Below are 22,531 nucleotides of genomic sequence, written 5' to 3'. Positions count from 1 at the left end.
TTCCCCCAAAATTGTGAAAAATATAGTTTCCTGTCTGTTCTATTTTTTTTCTGAAATATGTCTGAAGAAGTGATACCCAAAATTCCCTCTTTTAAAAACTTTTGACTCTAATAGGTCAAAAAATGAAACAAGAATTTTGAAACTTTTTGATTTTTGTACTAGAAATGTATGCAAATTAGCACATATTTCATTAAATAATGCTTCATTTGCATATTTAAACCTAACATTTTAGAAAACTTGTAATTCAAAAAATGTTTGCAATTATCAAAGTAATAAATCAACTTGGTAAGTAAGTAAGGTGATAACTATTATTTAATTTTTTACCCTATTCACCTGCAGTGTCTCGCCTTAATTGATTAGGTTTTAATCTAATTTTTAAATTCATCTCAATAAATACTTATTTATTCAGAAATAAGTTATTCTGGCAACTGTCGATATATAAAAAATAAAATAAATAAAAATACGTGTGGTAAAACCATAGACTGTGAAAAGGTTAAAACACAATTAACGTTAACGTTACCTGTCGGTTTTCTAAAGAAATCACACTGCGCGTTCACGTCACGAGCATCATTGCGCGCTGCTGATTTGCGTAAACTGTAAACAACTCCGATAAAAACGAACAGAATTACCCCTCATTTATTACTTTGTTACTAATACGTTTTAGAAAAACCTCAGAGACACATTACTCAACGGTGACACATTAAAGAGAGTAAGTTTAAGTTATTCAAAGTCGCTAAGCGACGAGCTAGTTAACTTAACGTGACAATATGAGAATTTAACATGCTAATGAACGCGAAGCTTGACTTGAATATTTTGTTGTGAAATGAAATTATTACCTGCCATATGAATTACATGTACGATAATAGTATCATGGTATTCTTTGACGACGTACTTTGGAGTTCAAAGTATAATAATAAAATCGTACTTTGTTACAACGACTGTAACGTTAACGTTAGGTGTTTGAAAGACGACGCAGGTTAATTATCATGGTAACGTATATATATACCTGTATCTGTCATGTTGATGTTCACATATGTGTCATTTATTATGTTTTTTCAGGCTATGGCTCAGCACTTCTTTGGAAATTCAGGCTCTATGACATTGCAGTCAACGCCCAAAGCTGGCCATCACCATTTATCAGCAAAGGTAACGTTACATATGACATTATAATAAAATTGTCAAATGTCTGATAATGGTCTAGTATTGCTGCTAAAGTGAATTTCCTTTCGGTTCAGGCGCCAGATGATGGTTTTAACTCAACAGGTGAAACTCTGTCATTTGTTAGCTTGGATGACACCAATGAACAACCAAGGTGAGCCAGTAACGGAAAACTTTTTATTGCTTGTTAGCTATTGTTGATTATGTTTACAGACATTTTGTCCATTTCTTACCCTGTAACAGCGAGGACTCGGGTATCGGAGTTTCACAAACCTCGACTAGAAGTTTGCCGGGCAGCAGTAGTATGGAAGAAGCTGTTGCGTTGCCTCCCACAAATTCACAAATAGATGTGATTGGAAAGAAAGCACAGGATCTCATCGAGAGAATCAATGAGAGACGGGCCATGGACCAACATGTGATGAACAGCTTTGAGGAAAAGCTCATTAAAAAGGTACTCAACACTACAACAGATGCAAAGAAACAGATAAAGACTTGTGCTTGACTGATATTTAGTGTTGGCTGAAATAATACCAACATAATGTTTTAATAGAAATAGATATATCAGAATATCTGTATATCTGCATACTTATGTGTATGCACATTTTGATCTTGGGGTTAAAAAAAAATTCAGAGTAACTTTTGAAGGACCTTAATATCCACAGCATTTTCTTGTTTTTATTGCATACACTACCAGTCAAAAGTTTTTGAACTGTAAGTTTTTAATCTTTTTAAATCTTTTTTAAGGAAGTCTCTTCTGCTCACCAAGCCTGCATTTATTTGATCTAAAGTACAGCAAAAAAAACAGTACAATTGATTTTTTTTAAACTATTTAAAATGGCTGTTTTCTATTTGAATATGTTTTCAAATGTAATTTATTCCTGTGATTTCAAAGCTGAACAGCATTTATCTGAAATATAAATCTTTTGTAACATTATAAATGTCTTTATCATCACTTTTGATCAATTTAAAGCATCCTTGCTAAATTAAATTATAAAAAAATTATCCTGACTTTAAGCTTTTGACTGTAATGTATAATGTAAAGCGTTTTATATCAGAAAAATGCTGATCTTTCTATTCATGAGAAAATCCTGAAAAACTCAACTGTTTTGTATTATAAATATTTATAATAATAATAAAATAATAATAAAGGTTTTTTGAACAGCAAATCATCCTGTTAGAATGATTTCTGAAGGATAATGTGACACTGAAGACTGGAGTAATGATGCTGAAAATTTTGATTTAATAACAGAATAAATTACATTTATTTTTTTGCTGTACTTTTTCTGTACTTTACATCAAATAAATGCAGGTTTGGTGAGCAGAAAAGACTTCTTTAAAATCTTTAGGTCATTGCACACTGAGTTTGAAATTTTTGTATATGTATTTTGTATTGAAAAGTTCATATTGAAAATTTCGGACCTTTGCTGTTCAAAAATTTTTAACTGGTAGTGTATATGCATAAAGTCAGTGATTTTTAATAAAGAACTATGCAATATGATTTAGCAAAAACTAAAATATACAAAACTTTCATTTAATTTTAATGCATACATTTAGAAATTAAAAGGAATAGTTCACCCAAACTGAATATTTGCTGAACGTTTGCTCGTCCTCAGGCCATCCAAGTTGTAGATGAGTTTGTTACTTCTTCAGAACAGATTTAGAGAAATTTTAGCATTTCATCACTTGCTCACCAATGGATCCTCTAAAACAAATGGGTGCCATCAGAATGAGAGTCCAAACAGCTGATAAAAACATCACAATAATCCACAAGTAATCTTCACGACTCTAGTCCATTAGTTAATGTCTTGTGAACGTCATGTTCGATACAGAAACAAATTCTACACCTTGGATGCATGTTTGGCATATTTGAATTTTTGGCTGAACTATTGCTGTGTGTGTCTGTGCAGGTGAGTGAGATGTGTCAGCAGGTGAAGGAGCATATGTTTGAGTATTACGAGCAGCACAGTCAGGGCATGGAGGCCAGCATCACTGAGCTGTCAGAGGTGCTGGAGAGAAGCAGTCAGCTGAGTATGGAGCTACAGGGAGCCAGTCAAACCCTGGCTGCCATCAATAAAGGCCTGCAGCACAGCTCAGAGCAGTAGATACACAACCAAACCAATCAAACTGTAATTTAATTTGAGGTGGGATACACTTATAGGATTTGCATGTTGCTCATGGTATACAGACATCATAACAGGCAGAGTAACTGTTTAAACATTTCAAAATATATTAACGTTCTATTTTGTACAATAGTATGTTAAAGAAAGTTCAAATGCACATTAATATGTTAATTTAATTTGTATTTACATGTATATAAAGTAAAGTCAAAAGTAAAATCAATTTTTGATGGATTACCTAAAGGTCTATCATTTCTTCTAAACCCCAGCAAATGTGGTTTGGGTAACCGCATTATTTGTGTTTCTATAACTATGGTTTGAGCATTGTAGGATTAAGGATTTTCCCCACAGCATTAGTTATTGAAAACTCATTTAATCTGTTGCCAATTCTCTTTATGGTTTCTCAGCACAAAATGAGCTGCTCTAAATAGACACAGATAGCAAGATGCAACACCATTATAAAATGAGGATTTGATAACAGACCTTAGAGCCCCTCAGTACAATCTGTGTAATGAAAACCAAACTGGAAGACTATAATATCTCTTTTTATTCATTTAAAGTAAATACAATTTTGTTCCAACACTTTCTATAATACATAAATGTACAAACAATAACATGCACTATTCATCTCTGCGATCCTTGGTGCATTGCTTTACAAATCTACTTGAAAAACCTGCAGTCACATCTTCATTCAAAGTATTGCAATCTAGTTAGAACATAGAAAAATAGATCTCTGACAAAGACAGACATTCAAATATGACACACAGTGCTACCACATGTTTTTTCAGCTTTAAACACCAGATTCAGAATATTGTATTGACTATTTAAAGCCAGTTGTAATGGTAGTTGATGCAAACTTTAAAAGCATTCAGGAACTATATGGGCTATAAGTCAAAGGCAGCAGCACTCAGTGGACATGATGTGACAGCAGCTCATTTGTCCACTGTGAAGGACTGAAGTCCAGTAATGGCTCTGCCCAGGATCAGAGCATGGATATCATGGGTACCTACAAAAGAACACAATAATCAGTATTCAGTGACATGTAGATTTTGGGAATAACTTATGAGACATAAGATCATATAAAAATGCTATAATGCAAGCTTTCCGATGTCCTCCAAACAAATCCAACTTTGCTTTGTAACCCCGATCACTTTTCTAAGAGCTCAAAGCATTACAAAACTCCCGCCTGTGTCGTGACCAGGATCAGGAAGTTCAAATTGGGGATTACAGATGGGTTTCTCTGTAATGTCTGATCTGATCACTTTATTCACATCTCCTTCACTCTCTCTGACCTTCGTAAGTGTTGACGGATTCCAGGTTCATGACGTGACGAATAATATGATACTCGTCTGCGATGCCATTTCCTCCCAGCATATCTCGAGCCTGTCTAGCGATATCCAGGGCTTTACCGCAGGAGTTCCTCTTTAGCATAGATATCATCTCTGGAGCCGCTCTGTGAATGTATTTCGGAGAGGAAAGATTGTTAATTTGAAAATGATGCATTAGGGGTATATTTCAAACAATTTAAACATTTTTCTCATATATTAAAAAAAAAGACATTTCATGGTTTTCGGTTGCAGGTTGTAACTGCACCAAGTACAGTTAAAGTCAAAAGTTTACATACACTATGCAGAATCTGCATCTGTTATTTTACCAAAATAATGGATCATACAAAATGCATGTTTTTTTATTTTGTACTGACCTGAATAAGACATATTCCACAAGAGAAAATAGTTGAATTTATAAAAATGACCCTGTTCAAAAGTTTACATACACTTGATTCTAATACTGTGTTATTACCTGAATGATCCACAGCTGGTAATAGCTGGTTTGGTAATAGTTGTACATGAATAGTTTGTCCTGAATAGTTAAACTGCCTGCTGTTCTTCAGAAACAGTCCCAACAAATTCTTGTTATTTTTTTTTTTTCAGCATTTTTGTGTATTTGAACCCTTTCCAACAATGACTGTATGATTTTCAGATCCATATTTTCACACTGTGGACAACTGAGGGTAAATTTAACTTATTTTGTCTTCTGGAAACATGTAAGTATTTTTTATACCTTCTGAAGGGCAGCACTAAATGAAAAAAGATGATATACTATATTGCCAAAAGTATTGAGATGCCCCATTTTAGTGAACAGGGTGACTAATTTAGTCATTTCCATGAGTGCAAATCTTTAATGTTGAAGCATATAATGATATTCTAGGGGATTGTGTGTTTCTAATTTTATAGTAACAGTTTGGATAGGAACCTTTTCTATTCTAACATCACAATGCATCTGTGTATAAGACAAGGTTCAAAAAGAAATGATTGATTCAGTCAGTGTGGAAGAACTTGACTGGTCTGCAGAAAGTCAAATCCTAAACCCAGCTGGACTCCTGTGGTGTGACTTTAAATGCGGACCTTGAGCCAAAAAGGGTCCTGTCAAAGCTGTTGCTATAAAATTAGAAGCACACAATCTTCTAGAATATCATTATATGCTTCAACATTAAGATTTGTTCTCATGGAAATGACTAAAGTAGTCAAACCTGTTCATTAGAAGGGGTGTCCCAATACTTTTGACAATATAGTGTATTTGGGCAAAATAAGAGCGAGCGTTTGAACCTTCTGTAATAGTTGCATACGAGTCCCTCAGTTATCCTCAGTGTGAAAATATGGGTCTCAAAATCATACAGTCATTGTTGGAAAGGGTATAAATACAAACAAATTCTGAAAAACCAAAGAATTTGTGGGACCTGAAAGATTTTTCTAAAGAACAGTGTTCAGGACAAACAAGGGACTCAAGTGTATGTAAACTTTTGAACGGGGTCATTTCTATAAATTCAACTATTATTTTCTCTTGTAGACTATATGTAAACATCTTTTATGTGAAATATCTTATTCAGGTCAGTACTAACTAAATAAATTAAATGCATTTTCTATTATCCCTCTAATTTTGGTAAAATAATTAACATTTTGTAGATTCTGTAAGGTGTATGTAAAATTTTGAATTCAAATACATGTCTGTCTTGGTTCTATTCAAAACTGCAGCAGCATGAAGATGAACCTCACTTTTTCTCATCTATCAGTCGGCCCAGTTGAAGACACGACTGCAGGCCGATGGTGATCTCGGTTAACATGTCTGCCATTTTCTTCTGGATCAGCTGGTTTCTGGCTAGAGGAACTCCAAACTGGATTCTAATGGGAACATTACAGATTATGTTACAAAAAGAATTTAACCACAAGGACAGCCAATTTTTGCAAGCAAGCAATAAACTGGAAGATTTATGTATTGAAATTCTTCCATACTTATTACATCATTCAGTCACTCATTTATGAGTATAGATGGTCATTAGATAACAGATGTGCTCGGACCTGTCCAGTGTGTACTGTCGTGCAGCATGGAAACAAAACTCTGCGGCTCCCAGAGCTCCCCAAGCAATGCCATAGCGAGCATTATTCAGACACCCGAACGGACCCTGGTGAACGAGGAAGAAAATTGCAAATATGTTGGCATTATGTAATGAAAGTCATTTTAATTAGTATTTGTTAGGAAATACACTGAAAAATTGCTTTTTTAGAAGATAATGTGTACTATGGGGGCTTAGACATGTGGATGAAGTCAGCTTGAGATTTTGGTTGGATTCTAGGAATTGTGACCTTTGCTTTTTATGGAGCTGGAAATAATCCTCTGCTAATCAATTTGGATATTAAATTAATTTTGTTTTCTAAAAGTCTGAGGAAATTTGCTTCTCCCCTGGCCGCTGAAATACAAACAACACTTCAGATCAACTGAATACTACGACTGTGATCTCACCCAAGAGGTAAGAAAGCTGAAAAAATGATTATATATTTAATATGCTCTTGTTGTATCGTTTGTCATCATCCATTTTTATATGGATTTACAAGACTGAACCACAGTTTAATTCAAACCAGAGAATACGATAACTACATATGACTACATCTCTGGTTTCTATAAGCTAGTGCTTTACCATTATTTTCAAATACTTTATATCAAGTATGAATTTTATTTTTACACCTGCTTAGTAATAAAGCCAGTAAACCCTGAGCCAGTATGTCTCGATGGTGTGTTTGATGCAGTGTCTCTCACTCACCGCCAGTCCTGAAACTTTGGGCAGCAGGTTTTCCTCTGGCACTTCCACCTCGTCCATGATGATCATGCCGGTGGCCGAAGCCCGCAGAGAGAACTTGCCTTCGATCTTGGGAGTGGACAGACCCTTCATGCCACGCTCCAAAATGAAGCCACGTACCTTCCCATCCTCACATTTGGCCCAAACCACGCAGATATCAGCCGCTGGTGAGTTCGTAATCCTGTATGAGAGAAGGGAGTGAGTGTAAGATGATAAAAGAGACTGTTAGCCACTTATGTCATCCACAATATAAATAATTTTTCAAAATGTAACCCCCTACACCACAAAACCAGTCATAAGAGTAGCAATAGCCAACAATACATTGTATGGGTCAAAAAGATTTTTCTTTTATGCCAAAAATCATTAGGATATTTAGTAAACTTCATGTTCTAAGATATTTTGTAAATTTCCTACTGCAAATATATCAAAACTTAATTTTTGATTAGTAATATGCATTGCTGAGAACTTCATTTGGACAACTTTAAAGGTGATTTTCTCAATATGTAGATTTTTTTGCAACCTCAGATTCCAGATTTTTTTAATTGTTATATCTCAGCCAAATATTGTCCTATCCTAATAAACAATGGGATCCTAAAACTCTTAAGCTTCCACTGTCTTAAAGTCAATTAATTATTTAATAGGTTTTTGGGTAAATGTAATTAATAAGGTGTGTGGTTACCACAAGCTTAAGATTTTTACATGTTTTATTCTACAGCATAAAGTACATCAGTAACAACCCCTTGTGATTAACCTTTTAAACGTCTTGGAAAAACATAGTGCCAACATGTCTAAATGGTAGCAGAAGTTGTGTGGGACATTAAATGTCATCACACCAAACAGGAAACTCATCCACTCACTAACCTGCTTGTGTTTATACTCTTGCAAACTATTCTATCTCATACTTTCAACTTAATCTGAAAGAGTTGTTAGAAGCTTAAAAAAGATTTTTAAGTCATCCAGTCGTGGTGTAGTTCGTTTATAGCCTATATTTTTACTTTTGGTGATTGAATCTGTGTTCATTTATGATTATCATAATGAACAAATGTGTTGAATCTGTGTTCATTTATGATTATCATAATGAAGAAATGTGTAAGAATCAAACTTTCGTTGATTACAGCCCCCATTTTCTGCAAAAATTCAAAAGCCAAAGGAAAAATCCTATTGGATTTTTGTTAAGGGAAACAGCTTGATCTTAACTTCAGGTTTGGCATACAAAAATAGGTCAGTGGCAGCGGCAGCAACTGTCCATTATGTGAAAGCAGTCCTTAAAAAAAGCTCATGGCACCACCATGTGGACACAGATTGTAAGTGTCAGAGAACGTCACTTACTATGGAGTTCACTTCAAGAATAAAAAAATCTTGATAATTTACTCACCACCATGTCAACCAAGATGTTCATGTCTTTCTTTCTTCAGTCACAAAGAAATTAAATTGGAGGAAAACATTCCAAGATTTTTCTCCATATAGTGGACTTCTATGGTGCTCAATGGGTTGAAGGTCCATATTGCTGATTCAAAAGGCTCTACATGATCCCAGATGAAAAAAAAGGTCTTATCTAGTAAAACGGTTAGTCATTTTCCAAAAAAATTAATGTTTGCTCTTTTTTTATTTTTTTACCACAAATGCTAATCTTGGACTAGCTCTACAATGCTCGTCTCTACACATTACGTATTCATGTTGGAAAGTCATTTTTTCTAAAGGACGTTTGACTTTCTTTGCATGTTCGCTTTGTAAACACTGGATCGGTACTTTAGTCTACGTCATGCGTGACCTTGTTGCGTAATGCGCGAGGTCGAGTTGGTGCAAGATGAGCATTTGTACTTAAAGTATATTCATTTAAATTTTTTTTTTTTTTTTTTTTAGAAAATGACCAATCCTTTCACTAGATAAGACTCATATTCCTTGGCAGGGATCGTGTAGAGCCCTTTAAAGATGCATTAAAACAGTAAAGCAATTTGGACCTTCAACCCGCTGATCCCCATTGAAGTCCACTATCTGGAGAAAAAACCTGGAATTTTTCAGTAAAAAAACCCCTTCATTTCTGTGCAATGCAAGAAAGACATGAACATCTTGGATGACATGGGGGTGGGTAAATTATCAGGAATTTTTTTAATCTGAAAGCAAACTTCTCCTTTAATTATCTCTTTCTGTACCAACAGATATAATTTGAGTTCATCCACGCCGTTTAACGCATTTGTGAACTTTGCTAGTCTTTACAGTTGTTCTAAAGCTTGTGCGTTATATAAGCGTTGTGCTGAACCCACCAAGTCTTGGAGCCGGTGAGGGTGAAGGTGCGGCTGGATGGGTTGTACTTGGCTCTGGTCTCCATGCTGCCTGGGTCACTGCCGTGGTTTGGTTCTGTCAGTCCGAAACAACCTAAAATCTCTCCTCGTGCTGCACGACACAAAGACAATAGTGAGTTAATCTTATGAACAATGCTTAACCCCAACATCAACAGATAAGGAATGCAAACCATTAAGATTTTTTGCACTGACACATTTTTGGCTATTGATTTTGTAGTCATACCCAGTCTGGGCAAGTATTTCTCCTTCTGTTCCTCGGTGCCGTAAGCATTGATCGGGTGCATGACCAGTGAAGACTGCACACTCATGACAGAGCGATAGCCACTGTCCACTCGCTCCACCTCACGCGCAATGAGACCGTACGCCACATAACTTGTGCCAGCACAACCGTAACCTTGATAGGGAAATATGCATGAGTGAAACAAAGTTACAGAAACGTATAGCTGATTACATTGTGAACAAACAAGGTATACAGTATACATTATTTAAAAAATCTCTAATAGGGCTACATGATTTGGGGAAAAGATCTATTTGCAATTTTTCTGATTAAAAAAAAAAGTGCTTTTGTGTAAATGAATACGGTGCTGTACTTTACTTTACTTTTCTATTTGAATATATTTTAAAATGTAATTTATTCATCGTTAGTCTTCGCTGTCACCTGATTATTCATAAAACATTCTAATATGCTGATTTGCTGTTCAAGAAACATTTATTATTATTATTATTATTATTATTATTATCATCACCATCAATAATTTAGAACAGTTGAGTACATTTTTTTCAGGATTCTGTGATCAATAGAAAGCTCGAAAGATCAGCATTTATCTGAAATAAAAATCTTTTGTAACATACACTACACCATTCAATATATATTTTTGGGGGGCAAAGACATTATAGAAATTAATGTTTTTATTTAGCAAGGATGCTTTAAATTGATCAAAAATGATAAAGTCATTTATAATGTTACAAAAGATTTCTATTTCAGATAAATGCTGTTTTAAATGCTTTCTATTCATTAAAGAAACCTGAAAAAATTCTACTCAGCTGTTTTTAACAATTTTTTATGAGCAGCAAATCAGAATAGTAGAATGATTTCTGAAGGATCATGTGACACTAAGGACTGGAGTAATGATGCTAAAAATTTAGCTTTAAAATCACAAATAAATTACATTTTAAAATATATTTAAACAGAAAACAGTTATTTTAAAAAGTAAAACTATTTAGCATTTTACCGTTTTGCTGTACTTTGGATTAAATAAATGCAGGCTCAGTGAGCAGAAGAGACTTCTTTAAAAAACATAAATTTACTAAAAGAAATTGCAGATTTTGATTTCAATGGGAATATATCATGGGACTGATGTATTGTGCTTACCTTTAATAGTGGGTCCCAAAACACCAAGTTCCCCCATCTCAGACACAATCTCACGGTGAAAAACTAGTGGAGAACAAAGAGCAGTTAGTTTAAAAATGCTTTAGATCAATGGAAACTATATTAGAAGTCCTACTGTAAACTATTAGCTGTCAATGTGATATGAATATACGCACACCTTCATTTCTGTTGGCCATCAGGATGCGCGGCATGAGTTTCTCCTGGCAGTAGGTGCGAAAGGAGTCTCGAATCATGATTTCTTCCTCCGTCAAGAGACTCTCCAGCTCCAAAGCATCACGCCAGTTAAACTGCACTTTAGCTGAGGTTCATATGGCAGGTTAGAAACAGACATGCAGGTTAGTGATCAGCAAATCTTTACAAGTTTAGACCACAATATATTGCAAAACAGGTAAACATACGCGTTTTCACTTTCTTCTTTTCGCCAGACTTCTCTGCATCTGATAGAACAATAGAATTATACAGTTGGGCAAATTAACAATTTTAAGCATTTTTTTGCAAACAGAAGTGACTTGAATTCTATACTTGAGCTGTCAAATTAAGAAATGCATTGATAAAGATTCCATTAAAAAAAATATGCAGGTCTGGAATAACACAAGGGTGCATATGTGTGCATTAAATCATTATAGACAGAGAGAGACATATACATACATATATATATATATATATATATATAAAATAAACTGCTGTTCTGACCCAATGGTGAAGCCGCAGCAGTTTTCTGTGATCTGGAAGCTGTAAAGAGGACACATCTCTGGCTGTTCACAAGCAGACGACTCGCACTCCTTAATGCCATGATGAATGTACGTTACCTCTGAAAAACAATAATGCATGTCATAGAACTTAAAAAGCATGCCTGTATCAATAGACAACAATGCCTTTGACATTTCCATGCGTCATTATTATTAAATCTTAATTTTACCAGGTTTGTCCCTTCAGAAAAGATAAAAGAGAACTGCCCAAAATTACAGCATGCAGTAGAAGCCTAATAAATATTATGAAATTATAGGTATTAACATTGTTTTAAATGACAGATTTGATAATGCTCCCTTAACTGGGAGATTTTCAGTAACTGTAAACAAATCCTCAAGCAGGTAGTCGATATAAACATTAAAGCGTCACAGTTCTTGGCCACAGTCACGCACATAAATAGCAGCTGACCCAAAAGCACAGGCACAATCCACAAGCTAATAACATACTCTGTTTAACAGGCATATAAACAGGTAAGAACTCAACGTACCTGTAAACCAGACGAAACGTGAATACACGGTACTAAAACACTTTTGTCGTAAAGCGCTTAGGACGTTAGACAGGTGGTATTTATACAGATTGACAGCGCATGCAGAGCGGAAAAGGAACATGAATGCGTGAGAGATGGAGAGTCCATGGCGCCATTTTGAGTGTGGCACCTACAGCCTCCTAAAACCACAGAAATTAAACAAAATTCTAAATGAAATTGGCGTTTAGCGGGAAATTCATTCCAACTGCTATTTTACCGTTTACTAATGACAAAGTTTCTCTATTCACGACGATGAAGCGCTACACGCTGGTGCGAGGCTTCCACTTTTCAGTGCACAACTTTATTGCACATTAGGTGGACTTTCCATAGACGTAATGGTTTTTATACTGTACAGACTGTATTTTCTATCCCTCTACCTGAAACCTCACACAAAACTGTATGCGTTTTTAGATTTTCAGAACTCTTCGTTCCGTATGATTTATTTATTAGCTCGTTTTATCACGAACAAGCTTTATAAAAGTCCCCACAAGGTCAAAATTTACTTGTATTACTATTATGGGAACATTTAGTCCTCATAACGTAGTGAATACCAGTAGACTTAAGCTATTGATAAACTATTAAAAAAAATGGCATTAAATTATTCATAATTTAATGATTCTATCTAATCCCTTATTATTCCCTTATATTATTGTGTGTAATATGATCATGCAGCATGCCTATATTTTAAACTCAATATTTCTATATTTTTTATTTTCAGTCCAAAAAAAAGTTTGAATGGTCTTTCCAGTTGTCCATCTAGTACTGGGTGTAAAAATCTAGTTGGCACATGGAGTTAATTGAATATCTAATATCCTAAATGCCCTTACAAAAAAACCCCAGAATGAATTAAACTATTCTATAATTGCATGCAAAGCTGTAAAAAAGAATAAGACAACACAATTAAGTTGAATATTACAAATGAAACTCTCGGAATACGTACTGCTTGTATAATTATATTTATTATAAAATCACACAGACAAAAAAAAAAAAAAAAAGGCAGACAGAAAAAAAGGCTGGTGTGAGCTCCAAAATCCCACGGTGGTCTAGTGAGGTCTCTAAAAGAGAATGAGAGTGGTGACACATGCTTCCCTGACGGGTCACATGTGTCTCCTCACCCCTCCATGGACAAGCTAGAACCTAAAAATTCTAGTCCCCATGTTAGAGGCTCTCTCATCTCCCACTCACAATAAGGTGCTGATGTTCTCCTTGCTCATCTTAAGACCAGGTACAGTCCCAGCCCATGTCTACAGCCAATCTGTGTAAGCTGATGAAGAAATCTGGAAAACGGTTGAACATCTGTTCATCAAATCCCCTTTTTAAAACAAAACACAGACTTATTAATGTGAGAACATTCAAGAAAAAAAAAGTGATACACTGGGGCATTTGTCTGGGCTGAGATTATCTATAATTTATTGACTAGAACAAGTTAAAATTTACAATCTGAGCACTAGATTAACATGGAATTTGAGATAAAGTAATGTGAGAGAAAGTTATATGAGGAGTCATATGCGTTACATGAGGACCAGACTACATTAAAATGAAATCTCAACCTTTTCTTTTTATCCTGTAACACTCAAAACACCTGTAACACTTTGTACTCTTAATACAATTAATTTGCATTAGATTGATTTTAATTATTCATAGATTCAAATGAACTTCAGTGCTTGAAACTTGACATTAGTATTATTTCATTATCTTAAGACAAAAAAAGTGACATCTGGATAAAATTTTAGTTGTATTTTTGTATGTCTTACACATGAGTCAGTTTGTTGCGGTAGGTACGCAGCAGGCCAAGTAAGTCTTCTGGACAATTTTGGTCTATGTCCCGCCATTCACCTGAAAGCTGCAATTACAACGCAAGGGTGATACACAAATCAGTGTTCAGTTAGTACACAACTACAATATTATGGTGGTAATCAGGAAAGTCATCAATCTCAGATGTGAACTTGGCATACTACTGGACTATATTTCATAAACAACAGTTTAGCAAGGAAAGTTATATATTCTGTTTTAGTGAGTCCCGTTGTTGGATATTTCTACCCACCTCTGTTTTCCAGTTACTAAATGTTTTGCCTTTGGAGTAGCTCTCTGCATAGTCGCACAGCTTTAGAAAAATTTTAGGAAAGTTTTCATTCTGGACCTGCTCGGTCTTTCCAAGTATCCCAAGAACTTTAGTTTTCCTAAAGAGAAGAGCAAATCCAGCAAGACACACACACTTGTACAGAGCTGTTTTTGTATGTATGAAGGTGAAAAGAAGTGTTCAAATGAATTGAGAGAAATGGAATCAAAGTCAAATAATAAAGTAAAAACCCTTTTCCCCCCTGCACATCGAATACCTTTTTTGTCCATTCTTGTCCTTTCTATCGATGAAGGCCTTTTCGATGGCTTCTATTCCTATTAGGCCTTCTTCAGCTTTCCAAATTATGCAAGCTTTTAAAATATCACTGTAGTACTGGACTTCAGGTTGATCACCCACTTTCTTAAGCACTTCCTCTATTCTGAATGAAAAAAGGAAAGCAAGTTAGTTTAGCAGCAGAACAAGTATATATTTTCCATAAATACATATCAAGCCCAACATTTACCATACATGTATTTTTCTTTACAATTAGAACACAAGCACAAATAAAATAAACACAGGGATTAGTTAGGAAACATCTTATTAAAGGATACATGTATGCATAGTCTTTAAAGAAAAACGTACAACAGAAATTTATGAATTTTAATTTAATGGCACAGAACAACATACAGTCATTAGACATTAAACTCCTTTTATAATTTACCTTTTAGGATTCCAGAAATAAGGGTGTTTCAGGACCTGATCAATAGTCGGGTCACTGGTGATCATCCAGTCTATAAGGTCCTGGGCTACAATTTCTTGAACATTATTTTTTAAGTCATCCATGACCCCAAAAGGATATTTTCCATCAGAGAGGATGTAGTACACCAACTTCCCTGCTGCCTGCAAGAAATGGAGCAGACTGTGAAAACATTTTGAACAGTTGAATTATAGTAATTCTGCCTTAAATTCACAAACCTTGATATCCAAGCTCATTATATACCCATTTTCCTCGGTTATTGTCAGTTTGAGGCTTTTGCCAAAGCCGGTCAATCTGACATGGTTTTCAGAATCTGCTGAGAATAGATAATAGTTTTGAATTTGCATATAAAAATATACATGTTATGATTTTTTGAGGTATGGTGAAACAATTAAGAATGTGAAAATAAAATATATTTAATACCGATCAAGACATTTTCAGGGTTTATATCATGATGTATCACTCCAGCCTGGTGAAGAACTTGAAGGCAAAGAAGCATCTCCTCTATTTTTTTTAAATTAAGCTGTGGGACTATTTGGTTTCTAATATATTCATTCAGAGTATAATCCCAAAGCTTTACTGCCAGATAATTATACTTCCCATCCTCTTCAAAACCGGCATATTTGATGACCTTGCCCTCAAGCTTTGGATCTTGTAAAAATATAATTTCATTTTTAAAATCATCACTGCTATTCTTTGAGATCTTAGGAAAACAATGAATAGCTATCAAACTGCCATCATTCATGAACCCAACATAAACTGGTATTGGGCCTGAAGAGTTAATATTAAACTTTTCTTTTTTAGAAAAGTAGAAGTTTCCAATTTTTATTTTAGAGTTATCTTTATAGAGGTCCTTAATGGCCTCTCTTTTATTAATATTTCTAAGCACTTCTAGGTTTTTATTAAAACAATCATCAAATATACCCGTTTTGAATGCTTCCCTTTTGCTTCTAATTGTAAATTTTCTCTGACCCTCCAGAGAATTCTGAAAAAAAAAAAAACAAGATTTGAAACAGTTTATTAATATGTATTTCTATTCTTGCTGAAGCCTAAGATGGAATGCTGGTACTTGTATTACTCTTGTCAGACTGGTCCGAAACCAGTTTCAACCAGCTAGAAAACTTAACGACGTCACAAACTAAAGTAATGCTATCATACTGTTGACATTAAACCAACATTGTATCTAAAATATATACCACAAGAATCCATACCAATATACAAGATAAAATGCTGCTTATTTACTCTATAAATATACATTTAATACATTAACTGAAGTTACACATGTTCTCACAACTGGAAGGTTGTTATCGGGAACGGAACTTAAAATTTCACAAACCTTGATATCCAAGCTCATTATATACCCATTTTCCTCGGTTATTGTCAGTTTGAGGATTTTGCCAAAGACGGTCAATCTGACATGGTTTTCAGAGTCTGTTGAGAATAGATTATAGTTTTGAATTTGCATATAAAAATATACATGTTATGATATTTTGAGATATGGTGAAACAATTAAGAATGTGAAAATAAAATATATTTAATACCTATGAAGACATATACAGGGTTTATATCACGATTAATCACTTCAAACCAGTGAAGAAGACGAAATAGCATCATCATTTTTTTAAAAAAATTATTCTGTGGGACTATAATTGTAAACTTCTTTTTTTTTTTTTTTTTTGTCGATACTGTGACTCTCTGGAGACCTCTGAAAAAAAACAAGATTTGAAACAGTTATTAATATGTATTTCTATTCTGGCTGAAGCCTAAGATGGATTGCTGGTACTTGTATTACTCTTGTCAGACTGGTCCGAAAACCAGTTTCAACCAGCTAGAAAACTTAACGACGTCACAAACTAAAGTAATGCTATCAAGCTTTCGACATTAAACCAACATTGTATCTAAAATATATACCACAAGAATCCATACCAATATACAAGATAAAATGCTGCTTATTTACTCTATAAATATACATTTAATACATTAACTGAAGTTACACATGTTCTCACAACTGGAAGGTTGTTATTGGCACGGACCTTTTCAACAAGAGTTTTATATAAGAGCTTTTAAAGGTCTTAAAAACATTAAAGTAAGCCAACCAACATTGTAAATATATACCACAAGAATCCATACCAATATACATAATAAAGTGCTGATAATTTACTCTATAAATTTACATTTAATGCATTAAATAAAGTTACACATATACTCACAACTAGAAGGCTGTTACTGGCACGGACCTTAAAATAGATGAGTTTTTATAACTATGGAAGGTGTGGCTTGGGTAGGTGGAGTTAAGATTTGCATCTGAATTTGTTACAGGAAGTTAAATTGTTCTTTATTCCCACCAGATCATCAGGACCTACAGGAAACTGTCAAAGACCTTAGGGAGAGAATACGAAAACAGCTACACAGCAGTTGTACAATTATTATTATTTTTTTATTGGTAAAGAATAATAAAAACCCTGTAGTATTTTATTAATTTTTTTTTAATTTTAATTATTTTTTTTTGATAGCTGTTGTTGCCTGTAGACAACTTTGTAAAAAAACAACGCTGTAAACCTGTAAACACATTTATAGAACAAAATGTTACAATTAAAAACCAATTTACAAAGAAATAACTTTTAAACCATCAAATGCATGACACTACAATAGAAATACAATAAACATTAATTTATAAAGACGTAATGTGAAACATTTACTTAAATGAAAAACCATCAAATGTGCAGTGTCACACAGTTTCCAGCTCTTCACTGTAAAATGAAAGATGATTTGTTCTTTTTTTACATCCAATAATTATACATTTAACAGTACTTTAAAGTTACACAAAGTGTAAGGTTAGAACTATAACATTTTCCATGTGTAGTAACATGGATACTGTTAACCAAATAATAGGTTTAAATTACATTCACATTTACAGTGTACTGGAGAGTCTAAGATAAAAAAGCAAACAAAGAAATTAGAAATTTACATTAGTTTATAGACAACTTGTATTAAGAATCTAGGTATCTTCTTGACAGTGATTTGAAACTTGATAACTTGATTTCCTTTCTCCTCAGCATTTTGAATGTGTGATTAGTGCATTTTTATTACCTCTCTTAGACTATTGAAACTTTCTCTATTATCCTGGCTTGACCAGACAGTCCAATAGCATTACTTCATTTGTCTGTCGATAAGTTTAAGAGTTGATTTTAAAATGTATTTTATTTGTTTACAAATGCACAGCCTTGTGCCTCCCTATCTTTATGAGCTCCTATCTGTATGCAGTCTTTCTACAATGTCTAAGTGAGAGACACAAAGACTTTACAGACTGAAACAAAGGGAGCATTGTGCTGTTGGTAGAGGTCTCAGTGTCTAAAATGACAGTAATATGTGACTAGTAAAGTGACCCGAATAAAGAACTAGACAAAGGACTGCTGGCTGTTGAGCAGTCTTGACAGCTTGAAGGTAAAAGCTGAACTTCAGTCTGGTGGTTTGATAGCAGTTTAGTTGTCCACATGGAACGCAAGTGTCTGCCAGTCAGAAGTGTAGCAAACAAGTGCAGTCCTTGAAATGGTTTTACAAGTTCATTTACAACCCTAGGATTTGTCCCCAGAATGAAATGGTCTGTTATTACTTTATTTTGAAGGTTCATGAATAATAATGATCTGCTCTGATTGGCTGTCTCACAGAGCGGCTCATTTAGCAGCACAGCAGGAAGGAAACACGTGGAGGAAAATATATATTTAATTAAGGAGCTTGAGCTTTTGACATTTGCAATCGCAGGTGCTCTGTGTAACGTTATACTACAGCGGCAGTACTTAGCACATTTGACAAGTTTACATGCTTGCCAGCGGTGATCAGGATCTGCAAATCATTCACCATCGTCCACGCAGTCATCTCTCCTTACTCGGTTTATGTGGTAAGTGAAATTTTATGTACTGGAATGTAACAGGCTAACGCTAACAAGAAGCTAACCGTGTCCCTTTCGTGGCTCGCCTTATTTTATTAGATCGCTTTATTTGTTCTCCTTGCCTTTCTGAGTACAGACACCAACCCATCCCTGCACTTAACATCTCCTGCACAATCTGAACATAACATTTATTCCCATGATCTGACATTTTTGCTATTGTCCACGCTTTGTTTTTTCACAATAGCCTACCTGCAGAACCTCTGATGATTGGGCGATGCAAATGTTGGGGGTGTGACTATTAATGGTTGCGACTATTACATCATAGTCTGTGTTATGTTGGAATTGGCCTCTTTTTCAGTGGTGTTTAGCAAACACCAGATTTATATAAGGAGGATGAAATGGTGGTGTTTGAGACTCATGGTGGTATGTCATGTCCATGTACTGAACTGTTATTATTCAACTATGCCAGGGTAAATACAGTTTTCCATTCTATGGCACCATTAAACATACTAAGTTCAATATAAAAAGTAAGAATATATGGCCAGGTAAAGTTTTAATGATTCAGAAGGTCCTGCAATTGGGTCACAAAGTACTTTAATTCAGCTGAAAGTCAGAATGAAAGTAAGAAAACAGAGAAACAAGCAGACTTACATATTTGATCTATTCCATTTATTTGACTGATGTGCAAAAGAGGACCTATTCAATTCCAAGATGGACCAAAAAGAGATAACAGCACCATAATCCAAATGGAAAGAGTATTTAACCATTAAGCATTTTCTCCCCTACAGAAAATGGTTGAAATACAAAATAGTTAAAAGGACTAATACACTGATTTAAAAAGACAAAACTCCTTATTCATGATTCTTATATACCTTATTGATAATGAGGCAAGGAGATGGGCTCAGAATATGAATGCACTGCATTTTTAGTATTTCCATCTTCAATATTTCCAGTTCAAGTCTTTAGCCACTCTGTGTATACTGATGAAGAAGTCCGGAAAGAGAACAAATATCTTCTTTTCTTTAAATTCTTTTCTGTAAAAACAACAACAAAAGAAATAGAGTGTAATACCTGCTTTTAAAAATTATCTTGATTTATTCTGTTTCTTGCTATGAGTTTCTTTCTCAAATTTGTTTTACTTTTTACTTCCTCGTGCTGAAGTATTTAAAATTGCAATTCTGCATCATGTTTCAATTCAAATTCTAGAACTAAATTGGAATCTCAATACAATGGTGCAAAACCCTCTTCAACAGATCAATTTGACACACATAAAGAGACAAATGACAGAAATAAAGATATGACTGAGATTTGGATGAACATTTTGTCTCACTTACGTATGCACTAGTTTGTTGTGCAAAACACGCAGCAGCCCAAGAATGTCCTCCGGAAGATTTTTGTTAATGTCTGGCCATATATTTAAAAGCTGCAAATAAAACATACAATGTTAAAAACAAACAAATAATAATTTAAAAAAAAAAGATTTTTTATGAATCATACTTACACTTTCATTCACTTACCATTGATTGCCAATTAGAAAAACTTTTTCCCTCTGTGACCTCCTCTGCAGTTTTGAAGAGCTTCCAAATGTTCTTTAAATCTTCACCCACTAAAGTAAGTATTTCATTTCTCCTGAACGACAAAAAATGAGCAGGTTAAAGAGCACATAAATCACATTTTTATGTTAACTACCCAAATGCAATCTAAAATAAATTTAATTTAAGCAAAACGTGGATATTGCATTATGGTATATATATATATATATATATATATATATATATATATATATATATATATATATATATATATATATATATATATATATAACCTACTTCTTTTCATTATCAATTTTTAGTTCATTGAAGGCCTCATAAATGGTCAGTGTCGCTGTTGGCTCTCTTCCCTCTTTGTGCTCCTTTTCTTTCATGTACAGGTCATGAAATTTTGCTAAAGTTTCATATTTCTGAATTTCAGGCCTATCACCAAGCTTTCTAAGGACTGTATCTTGCCTGAAGGAAATATAAATATTCAGTCACTGAGCAGGTTCATTCAGCAATAGGTGTAAGTTCAGAAAGTGCCTTTCAAACTGAATATATAACATATGCTGTAAATGCTGTTTCTGTGAGGTACATTGCAGAGTTTTGAGCTTTAAAGTGATAGTTCAACAAGAAATTAAATTCTGTCCCCTCCCGTTATTTCAAAGCATTCTGGCTTTCTTAATTTTGGTCTAAAACACAGAAAATGTGAATATTCTGGCAATACTTGTCAATACATTGACACTAAAAGAGGGCTGTCCAGCTCTAAAACGTGCATATAAAAGTGGTCGTTACGACTGGAAAACGTCTCAGGTTACGTATGTAACCCTAGTTCCCTGAGGACAGGGAACGAGACGCTGCGTCCTGGTTCAGGACACTATGGGAACTGCCTTCAGCGTGACCGGTTCTGAAGCCTCCTCCGCCTCCTGTCCTGTGGGTGTCGGTGTGGGTGTCCTGTCCTGTGGGTGTCGCTGTTTCGCTGTTTCCCTGCTTCCAGTCAGCCTTGCTGCAGAGTGGTCTGTTTGTTTGGAGCTCTCTGCAGCTTCGTTTTTCTACTGGATTTTCTATCTTATTGTTAATTCTGCCATTTTAAATTGATAGATATAGCTTAACTTAATTTCTGGTCTTCTCCATCAAACTTATCTGACTAATTTGATTGTTCGCCTTATTCTATAATCACGAGTGCAGCGCGTTAGCATTCCATAGCCGGTTAATTTGCCGCTCGCACTCCATTCACGCTTTTAACTCGTTTACTATTTTTAGCATTGCGCTGGCCGGTTAACTTGCCATCTGCTTTCCATTCACGTTTTTATTTTTTTCTCGTGTTTAATATCGTTAGTACTCTTTTAGCCGGTTCTGTTCCGTTTTTTTCTCCCCCTGATCTGTTCTTCAGGAACTCTAACAACATTGGTAAGTTGAAATCATTCTACAATCACGGTGAGTAATGGCTTCTTCTCCTACAATTGTAGTCTGCACTGCTTGCCACATGTATAGCTTATCTATCTCTGTCAGCAGTGAGTCTTATACATGTGATAAATGCAGGAATATAGTCAGGCTGACAGAGAAGATTTCAGAATTAGAGTCACGCATCCAAACTTTAATGGAGGATAGTAAGAATGTGAGGGCCTTAGATACGGTTTTGGATGTGACTAGCTCAGAAAGCCCTGTACATTGTACGGTTCCGGTAACAACGCCCATGCAGCAGGGCAATTGGGTGACTGTGAGGCGGCATAGTCGCGGGTCAAAACACCGCTCTTCCGTTCCGATCAGAACATCAAACAGGTTCTCCCCACTCAGTGAAGCACCCACTGAGAAACCTGATGAAAGTGCTCTAGTAATTGGCGATTCTATTGTACGGAACGTGAAAATAGAGACTCCAGCCACCATAGTCCAGTGTTTACCGGGAGCCAGAGCGCCT

The 22,531-nt window shown here is 34.9% G+C and overlaps 3 protein-coding genes and 1 long non-coding RNA gene across 5 annotated transcripts; 1 reads left to right on the top strand and 3 right to left on the bottom strand.

Moving 5' to 3' along the window:
* The first annotated feature begins 1,062 nt into the window (after window positions 1–1,062).
* syce2 (synaptonemal complex central element protein 2) lies at window positions 1,063–3,260 on the top strand. Its single transcript, XM_073838766.1, has 4 exons — window positions 1,063–1,146; window positions 1,236–1,312; window positions 1,402–1,609; window positions 3,066–3,260. The coding sequence occupies exons 1-4, from the start codon at window positions 1,063–1,065 to the stop codon at window positions 3,258–3,260; spliced, it is 564 nt and encodes a 187-aa protein (XP_073694867.1).
* Window positions 3,261–3,804: 544 nt separating this feature from the next.
* Window positions 3,805–12,462, bottom strand: gcdhb (glutaryl-CoA dehydrogenase b). The gene is made up of 12 exons (XM_073848963.1): window positions 12,338–12,462; window positions 11,794–11,911; window positions 11,499–11,537; window positions 11,258–11,398; window positions 11,083–11,145; window positions 9,934–10,104; window positions 9,672–9,801; window positions 7,372–7,588; window positions 6,632–6,735; window positions 6,329–6,454; window positions 4,568–4,728; window positions 3,805–4,281 (listed from the first exon to the last, which is right to left on the bottom strand). Exons 2-12 carry the CDS (start codon window positions 11,891–11,893, stop codon window positions 4,208–4,210), a joined length of 1,326 nt encoding a protein of 441 aa, XP_073705064.1. The 5' UTR covers window positions 11,894–11,911; window positions 12,338–12,462; the 3' UTR covers window positions 3,805–4,207.
* Window positions 12,463–13,378: 916 nt separating this feature from the next.
* On the bottom strand, window positions 13,379–16,891 carry LOC141344157 (serine/threonine-protein kinase/endoribonuclease IRE1-like). 2 transcript variants are annotated; one of them, XM_073848943.1, is made up of 9 exons: window positions 16,734–16,891; window positions 16,529–16,623; window positions 15,616–16,177; window positions 15,411–15,508; window positions 15,157–15,335; window positions 14,713–14,874; window positions 14,421–14,556; window positions 14,131–14,219; window positions 13,379–13,688 (listed from the first exon to the last, which is right to left on the bottom strand). In XM_073848943.1, the coding sequence occupies exons 1-9, from the start codon at window positions 16,807–16,809 to the stop codon at window positions 13,592–13,594; spliced, it is 1,494 nt and encodes a 497-aa protein (XP_073705044.1). In that variant the 5' UTR covers window positions 16,810–16,891; the 3' UTR covers window positions 13,379–13,591. The 2 variants fall into 2 exon arrangements, with proteins under 2 accessions (XP_073705044.1, XP_073705053.1); XM_073848952.1 differs by having other exon boundaries at window positions 15,411–15,505.
* A 2,862-nt stretch (window positions 16,892–19,753) lies between these two features.
* Window positions 19,754–20,726, bottom strand: LOC141326555 (uncharacterized). The gene is made up of 3 exons (XR_012353919.1): window positions 20,599–20,726; window positions 20,416–20,504; window positions 19,754–20,115 (listed from the first exon to the last, which is right to left on the bottom strand). It is a non-coding gene; the product is annotated as an uncharacterized lncRNA (long non-coding RNA).
* Window positions 20,727–22,531: the final 1,805 nt, after the last annotated feature.

Source organism: Garra rufa, chromosome 1 (assembly GCF_049309525.1).
Source record: "Garra rufa chromosome 1, GarRuf1.0, whole genome shotgun sequence".
Classification (NCBI taxonomy): domain Eukaryota; kingdom Metazoa; phylum Chordata; class Actinopteri; order Cypriniformes; family Cyprinidae; genus Garra; species Garra rufa.
Note: the sequence above shows the minus strand (reverse complement) of the source record. Positions and strands in the feature narration are given on the sequence as shown.